We start from the raw sequence: 12,629 nt of genomic DNA on the forward strand, positions 1-12,629 counted from the left end.
TGGCAGCAGTCAGCCATTGATTTTGCAGCTCAAGGCCTACAGATTTTAAATTAATGGTGTCTTTTGTCTTCACAGGGACTTCAGTACTAGTGCTAATAACATCCAGATTGATAAAACCAAGCCTTTGTGGCACAACTATTTCTTATGTGGACTTAAAGGAATTCAGGTAAATTGGTTTATAAGGCACTTACTACCAGTTGAGATTATCATGTGTATTCTGTCAGATTTATTTTATTTACTACATCTTTTTCATCTCCTTACAGTACTAACCGATGCTTCTGTTCTATTTTGCTAGTTTGTGTTTCAGAGAGTGGGGAAGATATGACTGTTTTGGGGTAGTGTTCACAGGGGGCAGTAGTGGTTTTTATACAGCTGGCTGTTCATAAATAGGTGCATCTGACAAACATCTGTCTGGTTTTAAAATCTTTGTTTAAACATACTTTTGAGGATATGTTTTAATACTATTATTTACATTTATACTTGGGATGTATAGGGGTATACTGTAATAGGATTTAGAGTCAGCCCAGGTTTGAATCTGGGCTCTTCTCAGCTGTGGTAATTTAACCTCTTAAGTCTCAGATTTATCCATAAAATGATGTCATTGCTATCCTGACAAAGAGTTGTTAAAAGAATTACGTAAAGCTTGATGGTAGCCATTTAATAAATGGTAGCTAGTATTGTTATTGCTACTTCAGATGGGATTAAAAAAAGATATAATGAAATGTATTAGTATAAGTATTTTCCAAGAAACATTGAATAATTACTTTGAAAATCTCTAATGTTACATACAAGAACAAGAAAATAAAATGTTTTCACTCTCATAATTGAAAAAGTATCAAGGACCAAAAGAAAATTGATATTTGCTGTTTTTAGAGCCACTTTTATATTGCAATAATTATTTTAGATGTAGTGACTTGTATAGAATCATAGTAGGACAATAAGAAGTAAATTTTGCCTTTGTGAGCTAAAAGTAAACAAACAAACTGACCCATGTTTTAGAGAGCTTGTGTTCCTTACTGCCTGGCAGTCCTATCTGAAACTTTGTAATGAGCAGCTAGGACTTAGTGGCACATCCATTACAGAAATACATCAAATTTATTTCTAATGTTTAGTCCTATACTGTAACAGTGGTGGTTTTTGTTCTTAAAGTTAATGAATTCATTTCTTTCTTTCTTTTGTGTTTTCCTTTCTCTCAGACACATGGTAATAACTTACAGGAAAAGTTATTGGCAGGTTTTAAATCTTCAAATCATCTGGCTTATCATATGCATTAGTGGGAATTACAGTATTTGGAAGCATTTGCCTGGCAAATGCAATTTTAATCTTCCTTGTAACAACATGCCTTTTTGCAGCATATGGGTAAAGTGGCCTAAATAATGCATGTTGCTTTGTGTTATTTTTGAGCATTTCAGGTTTTAAAGCCTTCCTGTTTGGTTTGACAATTTATGTGCAAAAGCAAACTTATACAATGAACTTTTGGCAGAAAGGTAATTTAAATGCTAGCCTGTTCAGAAACTTTCAAATTCAAATACTAGAAAGTTTCAGAGAATAATTCGCTTATATTACATTGAACATGTTATCCTTTTGGCATAGAGCTATTACAGAATGTGGCATATACCCATTTGCATTTTGAATTCGTTATACATTTTCATTTAAACATTGCATAATACGTTGTTTTTTGTTGTTGTTTTTGTTTTTGCTTTTGTTTTTTGAGACGGAGTCTTGCTCTGTCGCCCAGGCTGGAGTGTAGTGGCGTGATCTCGGCTCACTGCAACCTCTGCCCCCGGGGTTCAAGCGATTCTCCTGCCTCACCCTCCTTAGTAGCTGGGATTACAGGTGCCTGCCACCGTGCCTGGCTAATTTTTGTATTTTTAGTAGAGACGGGGTTTCACTATATTGGCCAGGCTGGTCTTGAACTCCTGACTTCGTGACCCACCCGCCTCGGCCTCCCAAAGTGCTGGGATTGCAGGTGTGAGCCACTGCGCCCGGCTGATAAGTTCTTAAGTGTGATTCCCACTCAAGACACCTGTGTTTGATCAGTTTATATTAAATATATTGTATTCTTCAATTTTTTTTTTAAACAAGCTGTCTGATATTCTGTATGAAAGGGCATTGGCAACAGTAGAGTTTCAGTTTATAGTTTGTTTGTATATCTGGAAGGAAATTTTTAGATGACTTGAAATCAGGAAGAGAAGTACACCCAGCTAAATTTCTTATTGTGGTGCGAGAATTTTGCTAGCTAGGACAGACAGACAAAAAATTAAGGAAAAAGGTCTTTTATTTGCAGAATTTTGTTGTTATTTTAGTTATTCTAGCTAGCTTATTGAAATTCTCCCTTGTATAATAGGTATGATGAAATGCATAATTAGGTAATAGTATTTCATATGTTAATCTTCAGTCATTTGAGTAATTTGCAAAGACTATGGTACTTTTTCTTGAGAAGGAGGTAGACTTGAATTTATTTGTAAACTTAAACCACAAAAGTTATGATATGATATCATCCAAAGTGTCCTAGTGTTAGAAAGTAATGTAAGTATACTAGAGCTTTCCATATTTAAATCAGAATCTGATTATTTCTTTGGGCTTTCCTATTTGTAGAAATAGAGTTTCCTCGACTTGTTTAGGGTCTGTATTCTCATTTGTGGCTGAATTCTAATTTGACTGTCTTTAAAGCTACCATATGGCTAAACTATATCTATAAACTGTAGTAAGCATCTGGATTTTCTCATATAGCTGGCATATTAAATCACAATGACGGTTTGCTGGCTCAGGTTTCTAACTGCAGTGGAAAAGTTTTCAAACAGGATTCAGAGACCTGGGCCCTACTCTCGTCTCCCTGTGTGTCATCTTGGGAAAGTTTCTTCATCTCTTGGTGCCTAGGTTTTTTCATAAGTAAAACAGAACTGAGAATGTTTGGAACTCCTTTTTTTCAGAGAACCTTCTGAAGTAAGGCACTCCTTAGAAACAAGTCACTGCTTGAGGGCTGGACTTTTATAATAACAGAATGCTGGAGTTGTGCTGCATGGAGATTTAAATTACCTCACAGATAATTGTATATTTCTTGTCCTGCTGCTTGACAAATTGGATTATAATTGTTTTATATTTTTTCCATATTTGTTCAAATCAATTAATACTCAAGAAAAAGAACATTCAAGGCAATTTTATATTTTTTCCATATTCAAATCAATTAATATTCAAGAAAAAGAACATTCAAGGCAAGAAAATTAAAGGCATTTAAGGGAATTACCCTGCGGCTAAGAGTCATTAAATAAAATGTCACATATAGTCTCAACTAAATTGAATTGCATAAGTAGTTTCTATAACTATTATAAGTCTATTGATAGACTTTTGTTCTCTGGGGAATGAAAGAAGCTTTCACTACTCCTTGAATTCAATACTGAATTACTGTTGCTGTTTTTCCTTATATTCTTAGGAACACTTTGGTCTTAGTAACCTGACTGGAATGAACTGCCTGGTAGATGGAAATATCCCACCAAGTTCTGGCCTCTCCAGCTCCAGTGCTTTGGTCTGTTGTGCTGGCTTGGTGACGCTCACAGTGCTGGGAAGGAATCTATCCAAGGTAACTACCTGTGATAGGAAACCTCATAGAACCCTCTCCTAATAACCATTAGCATCCAAATCTCAAATCAGAATGCCTTCCTTGATTGAAAAACTGTCTTCTCTAAAAGGACTGCACATGTGGGCAAGCATTGTAACTTAACAAGTGATAAATCACTATAAAGTAGCTTATACCCTCCAAATAGTGAGTGAATAGATCTGTGAATAACTGTATAAAAATACATTGTATTAAATATGGGATTTGAATGTATGGATATCATTTTAGATCACCTCATTCACAAGTTAAATTTAGGGCAAGAAATTCTTCCTCTCATGGTTGAGCCTGCTTATTTTCACCCAAAACCTTAAATTAAAAATTTGACAAGTAGTGGGTTACAAGGGTAAAGACTAGGTAATAAAGGAACTGAATATGCCAGCAGATTAGTCACAGAAATAAACTTTAAAATATTGCATTACAAGATGAAATGCTTATTTAAAGGAAATATAAATTGTACAAGAGGTCAGAAAGCCTCAAGTTTGTAAGTTCACATAAATCTCTGACTCTGCAGTTTAGAGCAGGTGTGCTCAGCTTTAATTAATGCTTTAGCATTCTGGTTCAAATAAAATGTTATCATAGGTTCTTTTTACCCCATGTACATATACTACCAGGTTTACGGATGGTTTGGACAGATCAAGAGAAAGGCAGCCACTTGCTTAGTCTCTTTTAAGCGTGTTTAAACTTTCAGTTTGAAAATTTTATGTATAGGAGGAAGGCAGAAATGAAGGAGAAAGCAAAGGTTCAGACAGAATCCTTCTTTTTAGCTGTCCTGTGTAAGTGTACATTAATTAGCCCTTAGTGAGCAATGACTGGTTGGGAGGGAAAGGGGGCTTACATATTATTATTATTTTTTGAGAAGAGAAGAAGCAAGGGACAGGAAGTCCATGTGTAAAATGTGTTTCCCCTGGTACAATTTTCAATCTGATTTGTTTATTTATTCATTTGTTTGTTCATCATTCAACCATTATTTATTTAATGGCTATTTTGTGCCAGATAATGTTCAAGGCATTGGAGATATAATAAGTATAGTCTCAACTTTCACTATGCTTATAGTCTAAAAGGGAAAAGAGACAAGTAAATAGGCAACTGCAATAGAATATAGTAAGTGGATAAGTAGTTTTCTATGGGAGCAGATATAACCCAGATTTAGAGAGCATAGGACATCTAAATGGAGACAACAAAGATTAAAGGAGTTGTAGATATTGATGGCATGATAACACTGATGACATCAGATAAGCATGTATTGGGTGGAGAGAACATCATGTGGAAATGTCCAGAGTAAAAGCAATCATGGCTTGTTGGAGTAACAAAAAAAATGTCTCAATATGGCTGAAGCATACAGCAATTTGGATAACAGAGCAGGAGATCAGTTGCTGGGCCTTGTAAACTTTGTTAAGGAATTTAGGCATCATCTTCATAGCAGTGGGAAACCATTGCAGGGTTTTAGGAAGAGGGTAAGGTGATCATATCTGTATTTTAGAAAGATCTCCCTGGCTATATTACAAAGTCTGCATTTCAGGGTTTTAGCAGTAGGGAGGTGATTTGGTTTAGAGTAGTGGCAATGAGAATGGTTAGAATTAGATAGATTCAAGATCTCAGAATCAGTAGGACTTGGTCATTGATTGGGCATGGGAATGGGGAACAGCAAAGACTCAAAGATTATATCGGTGTCTGGCTGGTATGATTTATTGGAATAAGAGATATGGGGGAAAAATAGGTTTGAGTGGAAGCTGAAATGTTGAGTGTGAGGAATCTGTGGGCATACTGATGGAGTTATTTAGTATTTAGTTATGAAAAAAATATGAAGGTCAGGAGGAGATCTGGACTTGAGATGGTACATTTGAGAATCATTAGTTTATCATTGTTTTTGAAGCCATAGGAGTGGATCAAGATACCTGGTGTTGGAATATAGGTGGAAAGATAAGGAAAACTAGGACAGAGCCCCAAGAAACATGAACACTTGAGGAATGGGCATAGGAAGGGATGTCCACTGAAGGGATTGAGGAGTAGTCCAGTAAGTATGAGAAAAACCAGAAAGGTGAGGCAACAGCAAAGACAAGGAAGATAATGTTTCATGAAAGGAGTGGTAGTGTTGTCATATGCTTCTGAGAGGTTACCACAAGTTCTGAGAAGTATCCATTGAATATCACAACAAAGAAGTTGTACAAAACTTTGACAAGAGCAGTTTTAGATGGAAATGGGTTGAAGGGTCTATAAGGGGTAAGAAAGTGGTGAAGTTCAGTGGATACAAAAAGTCTGGTGATGCATGGAAAAAGATAATTTGGTATTTGGAGGAGGGCGTGAAGTCAAGGAATTCATTTCACTTTTAATGGGAGGATTGGTGAAACTTAGTTTTTCTATTTTTCTGGTGTTTTGATAATATACATATCTAAGAAATAGGAAGGAAAGAAGATAAAGAGAAACACTTGAACCCTTAGAATTAATTCTGATTGTCTGTTTTCAAAGTCGGAAATAGCAAATACATTTTTTATCAGAACTATCTTACTGCAGTGCCTAAGCAAAAAGGGAACAATATGTATATCCTGGCTTTCTCAGCTAGTCTAAGTTGTACTAACAATATTTATATTTTCTAAGGACTGAGCATAATTATTTGGAGAGTTTTTTTTTTTTTCTGGAGTGAGACAGAATCTTGAATGAAAGGAAGTCTGTAATTTGTTCAGTCTTTAAATGTCATGTGATTTTACTCTTGTAAAAATCACAGAATATAAGAATTCAAGGGACTTTAGAGATGAGCTAGTTCAAAATGCTCCTTTTACTGATGTATTAGTGTTACCATAGGAAACAAATGACATGTTAGGTATAACTGAAGAGAGTTTAATAAAGAGACTTTTACAGAGATGTGGGTAAGGTCAAGGGAACTAACTAGGAAGGGTTCTCTTGTGAAGCTGGAAGCCATTGTACTTTAGGAGCTGTGGATATAGAGTAATGTTGCCAGAAATGCAGCAAGGCAGAGAAAGAATCACACAGGTGAAAATGGCAATGAGTGGGAATAGTTGAGGGGAATTTACCATAGAGGTCAGCCTTTTGGGGTAGGGGAAGTGTGAGAATAGAGGGACAGAGGGACAACCGAAAATAACCAGCCTGTTTGATAAGGACACTAAGTCCCACAACAGATTGGTGACTAAAGCCTTTCCTATTATTTCATATCCAGTAAACCCCATTCAGTTGCAGACAACAATTACTGCAGATGGGATATAATAAGTAGATGTGGAACTTGTTAATTCATTAATACACTAAATGTTGCATATCTGAAACCGGAAAACAATATGGCTAATCACCCAGAGAATCTGGAAGCCAGAAATTATGAATCAGAATGTTACTGGTACAAGAGAGTATGATGTGGCAAAAGATCTATGAAAAAGGAAAATCTAGAGACTTCTGATTTCAGCATGTCAGAATAAGACTTACCTACTCTTTTTCTGTGTCCCTAAATTAATCTTCTTTTCTCAAAAATCATTTCCAAACAACAGGGAAAATAAGAAAAGGAAGCACAAGCTTTATCTTTGGTAAGCCAAGGAGACATAAATAACCATAAACCACAAAATACAAAGATGGAAAGTGGATAGAGGAATGTTACATGACTTAGGCGAATGGAGAAAGGTCAGAGCCAAGTGCCTGCGGAGGGAGTTGCAGATGGAAAGGCAGCTGACTCATCCCACAGCTCTCTGGCAAGGCTTAGGAAGAAAGCAGGGTAATATGGTGGGTGGGGATTTATCTGAAAGCCTTTGTGAGGACTATTTAGACCCTAAAAGGCCTCTCTTCACCTGGACCATTTCCCCCTATCTTTGCAGGAGTCTCTGGAGAAACAACCAGAGATCATTTGTACTTGGGGACACTGAGCACTGAGAAAGGCAGGACGAGAAAGACTTGAAAACTGGGAGATTAGAGGACATTCTGCATCTGAAAAATGAAATTCTTAGCTCCATTCTTCTAGTCATTACTGGCACACTGGCAACCTCACCACCCTACACTCCAGCAGGAATGTTGGAGGATCCTTCTCAAAGGAAACTTAACCATCCCAGAGATGGTTCATACAGATACTGACATTTGGTGACCCCCTTCTCCAGCTCCTCTATGACCTTGTTAGAAGCCCATTTACAAAGCTTCTAATAAGCTTTTTAGTGACTCACTCTTAAATATGATAGGGCATCAAAGTATAGTAAGATTTTGGAAGAAAACCTACAAAATGAACCAAACAAACAAAAACACAGAGAAAACAGGAAACTAGAGGAAACAGAGACAATGCTGAGAGCAGAAGAATCAAAGACATGATGTCCTCAGAGAGATAAAATGTTAAGTCCTTGAAAAATAATAGTGTTACTTTTTTAAAAAAGGAACCAACGATAAGATAGAGCTTTTGCATATTAAAAATATGACAACAAGACAAAATTTAGCAAAAAGATTGGAAACAGCTGGGCATGGTGGCTCATGCCTGCAATCTCAGCAGTTTGGGAGGCTAAGGCAGGAGGATCGCTTGAGGCCAGGAGTTCAAGACCAGCCTGGGCAACACAGTGAGACCTTGTCTCAAAAAAAGAGAACAGACTGGAAGAACTCTCTGATATAGTAGGGAATAAAAGAGCTGGACAATAAGAGAGAAAAACAGGAAAATTTATGGATCAATTCCAGAAATCCATCCAACTAGTAAGGAAAAACAGAAAAAACAGTTATTAGAAATTATTATTATTATTAAAAATAGAGTTGGGGCCTCTCTGTGTTGCCCAGGCTGGTCTCAAACTCCTGACCTCAAGTGATCCTCCCTCATCAGCCTCTCAAAGCTCTGGGATTATAGGTGTGAGCCACTGTGTCTGTCCAGGAGATTTTTTTTTTAAAATAATATTTCTCCAAAGTGAAAATGTGAATTCGTATTAGAAGGGCTCACTGGGTGTTTGGTATAATAAATGTAAAAGGCCAAACCAAAGAATATCATCTGGAAATTTTGAAACTTGAGTGTTATAGAAAAGACACTAAAAGCTAGTTGACAGAGCAAGAGAAAAGAACGGAAAGAAATCATAATCAAAGGATCAGAAATGTAAATCAATTTCTCAAAAACAGTATTGGAAGATAAAGGCAGTTGATAAATGTCTCTAAAATATTAATAAATTTTAGTTTAGGCTATCTGTTTAAATGAATTAATCAAATGTGAGGGTATAGTAAAACATTTTCAACATGTAAAGTGTAAAAGTCTAGAGGATGTAATCCACCAAAACTAGGGAGTAAACCAAGAAAGAAGATCGCATGGGAACTAGGAAATGAGAAATCCAATACATGAGAGAGGAGTTGGGTATTTATAGAACATTGGTATTTGTAGAACATAAGGGGAATTCCAACATAACACCCATAATATCCAGCAGCTTAGAAAGCAGTGCAGATTAAAATGAGGAGAGGGAAAGATGGAACTTATAAATCTTATCAGTAAAACAAAAAAAAAGCCAAAAAAACTGGTTAATCTGATATGTTCAACTATGTGGAAAATGGATTCAGAGTAATTTCACAGAGCTGTTGTAGGATATGACAAAGCTCAGCTAGATATACAAATCTAAGCAAATGAAGAAATGGGGCAATTATTAAATATAGGAAAAACAAAAAAGTTTGTAACAGAAATGAAATCAACCATTTTTTTTTGCTCATAAGTGAACAATAATCTCAGTAATTAACACAACAAATATGAATTTAAGCAAAATTTTGGGCATAACTTTATTGAGAAAGGTGGAGGAGGGTAAAGGAAAGGTGGATGTAAGAGAGCTAAAATCCTCACTTATCATAATAGGAAAGCAATAAATAATGTTTAAAATGAAACAACAGGCAATAACATTTACCAATGTTATTTGGAATTGGAAGCAAAAGCAAAGAGCTGAAAGTATTTGCCGTTGTACACATTGCATTGGGGATAGGGATGACAGAGTGAGCTAGGGGCTGCCTTTGTTGTTGTTATAAGCCTTTTACCTCTATTTAATCTTTTAGATTATATGCAAATATCACTTTGGCGAAAGTAAAATAAAAGATAGAGAGAAGAACTGAATAGAATGAAAAATAAGAATGGAAATAGAATGAAAAGTAAGATGACCTGTATGACCACACCTGGGGGAACCTGGAAGATGAAGAGATGAGAAGGGATTCAATGAGTCAAGGCTAGAGATTGAGAACAGATGAGCTGTTCGAATGTGACCAAATCAATGGCCTAGGGTGAGGTCTGTTGATGGGTTTTGGGTGGAAGAATCCAAGAAAATACAGGCATCTTCCATTTAGTGGCAGTAGTCCATTCCAACAAATCAGATGTTCTGCACAAAATTATTCAGCGAGGGCCTATTTTTTTAAAATAGGAAAAAATATAATGCATTATTCCTCAACTCAAAACCTCTAACTAATTTCCTACAATGTTACAAAAATACAGTAAAGCTTTCTTTATATAAGTCACACAGAAGTAGCATGAAAAATGCTTAAACCAATTTTCTTGAACATTAAACAATTAATATGGTTGTTAACAAGCAGTTACTTTATATGGTGATACCGGTATGTCTTCTGTATTGACACCTGGTGTTTCAGTACTCTGCATACTATTTTGTTAACAATGTTGTGTTTAGGTTTTAGGGTGTAAATATGTATGTTTTCCTATATAAACACCTTTCAGAAAGTGTTGTTTTGAGAGATATGAACATTCTATGAAGTTTGGGTATCAAAAATCTTTCACCAAGAAAATGTTAGTTGCTGAGGTGTTCTACAAGATATGCCTGTATTTTGTAAGAATGGGATTTGGATTGCTCTGATGTCCAGTTTCTGTCTGTTCTTGGAGTTGTCCTTGGAGGCCAAGAAGAAAGGACCAAGTGCCTCTTAGGAATCTTAGAATAGAAATAGCTGGCCTACTTGGGAAACAGGTTGCAACTCTAAAAGCTAGTCTTGGGTAGTAAGGTGTGTTAGACTAGCATCTATCCACAAATTCCTCCCTCTGCTGGTGTGGGGTTGGGAGTAGATTTTGAATTCATGAGGTTGTAGACTGAGCAGGTGATATTCAGAAAACCCACTTTGGAGGATCTGGGAGGTACAGTAGAGAAGTATAGGGTTGAGCTGCATCCCCCATACTGAAGTCTAAGGAAGAGAAAACCCATATTATCTTGGTTGATGAAGACTGAAAGAGCCAGCTGGGAATAGTGGGGTAGGGGAGAATTCTTGTACGTGGATATCTCTGGCATTTTGTCAGAAACACAATTTACATGATTCTGAGTTACCCAGAATATGAATTGGACATAAAACCTTCCTTTGAGAGTTATAGTTCACCGGGGAACCTGGGGAATCTCTTAGATGGCATCAAGAATCCTGTATTGGGAAGCCCAGAATAACATGTATAATACTGGATTTGTGAGGAGTGCTTTCAAGAGAAGAAGACAGTATAAACTTCCTAACCTACCACTTGAAAGCAGTGATTCAGTGGCATTTGTTGAATACCTACTATATGCCATGCGTTGTTCTAGACACTGGAAATACAACTGTGAATAAAACCAGTGAAGTGCCCCTGCTTTTATGGAGTTTCCATATTGGCAGAAGTGATGGTATGAGATAGATAATGAAGAGCTATACAAATAAATATATAATATCAGCTAGGCCGTAGTTAAGGGAAATTGTATATTTTATCTAGGGAGTTAGGAGAAGTTCTCTCCGAGAAGAGGACATTTGAACAGAGACCTTAGGGAGTGAGCAGCTGAGAAAGAGTGTCAGAGGGAACAGCAAGTGCAAAAGCCCTAAGGTGAAAGAGAGTTTGTCATGTCTCAGGAATAAGAGGTCCCTGTGGTTGGGGTATGGTGAGACAGAAGCGGGGAGAGGTGGGAGGTGAGTTGAGAGAGTTGATCAAGGGCCATAGTGTGTAGCATCTTCTTTTGCTTTCATTCTAAGCGTAATGGAAAACCTTTGGAGGGCTGTGAGCTGGGGATGGCAAGATGTGATTTACATGGATTAAGTTCTTTTACCTGGGAGTATTATACCATACCCCTGACAGTGGCAAGAGAGGAAACAATAAGAAAGAAAAGAGAAGAGAAAAAAGAAAAGAAGGAAGGAAGACAAATGGTCAATGCCCTTATGGAACTTAAATGCATATAGTGGAATAGTAACAGAAGATTTATTAACTGACCATCTATCTCATACAAAGTGTAAGGTATTTTATATGTAAATGAATAAAGAGGTTGAAATAATGTCTCCTTGGTGAAGTTAAACAGGGACAGTTTCAAGTAATTGGTGAGTTCTAAGAAAATGTTAAAGGAAGGAAAGGCTGGGAAACAAAGCACTGGGAGGGGCCCAAGGGCATTTCAGGCAGAGTGAACCCATAAGTGTATTTTAACAGTTCTCTGAGCCAGACTTAAAATATGTGTCAGCCAAGGCCTAGAAATTCTCATGCAACCTCATGAAATTCCTTTTAAAACTTTTTGACTACAGGGATGCTTTCTAGTTGCTTAAGTCCCTGAACAGATTTACTTAACTTCATTTCAGGGGCAAATTAGTTATATAGACATGGGTTGATACACTTTTCAGGGGAGTGTTTTTGAAGTTTGAAACCCGTTCTGTACTGGAGACCTCTAAGGTTCATAAACAGAGTAAGTGGAATGTTCAAAGTTCTGTGCCAAATATGTCCACATTTTCACTTTTCTGAGTTTATAAGTGCTGTTTCCTTGAGAAAGTACAAGGCTGTATTTTTCTTCACATATAGCTGCATTTCAGTGAAATATTTCTTGGCCTTCAGAATAAGACCTTGTGCCTAAAGAATAAAGACATGTCTATGTTATAAAATGAAAAGGATCTCAAAATTATATAAACTATGATTTGAATGTTTTAATAGTTTGTTACATGGTATAAGAAAAATCAGAAACCAATTTGCACTGTCACTAATTATTATGCTTAGAAGTCCACATAAGGACATTGTTTCAGTTTGCTTAGAATAACGAAACCTCATCCATATAATGGTTAAGGAAAATAGTAGTTTAAACCATTCCAGCCAGATGTTGAGTGC

At 36.6% G+C, this 12,629-nt stretch overlaps 1 protein-coding gene across 10 annotated transcripts in view; it reads left to right on the top strand.

The window, feature by feature from the left end:
• The window catches only part of GALK2 (galactokinase 2), a 175,114-nt gene that overhangs the window by 80,243 nt on the left and 82,242 nt on the right, over positions 1-12,629 (top strand). For all 10 annotated transcript variants that reach the window (XM_008956851.4, XM_055098569.2, XM_055098568.2 and 7 more), the window contains exons 4-5: positions 76-166; positions 3,434-3,580. In XM_008956851.4, the coding sequence (XP_008955099.3) occupies positions 76-166; positions 3,434-3,580 (238 nt within the window). The remainder of the gene's footprint in view (positions 1-75; positions 167-3,433; positions 3,581-12,629) is intronic.

The sequence above is a fragment of the Pan paniscus genome, chromosome 16 (assembly GCF_029289425.2).
Source record: "Pan paniscus chromosome 16, NHGRI_mPanPan1-v2.0_pri, whole genome shotgun sequence".
Lineage (NCBI taxonomy): Eukaryota > Metazoa > Chordata > Mammalia > Primates > Hominidae > Pan > Pan paniscus.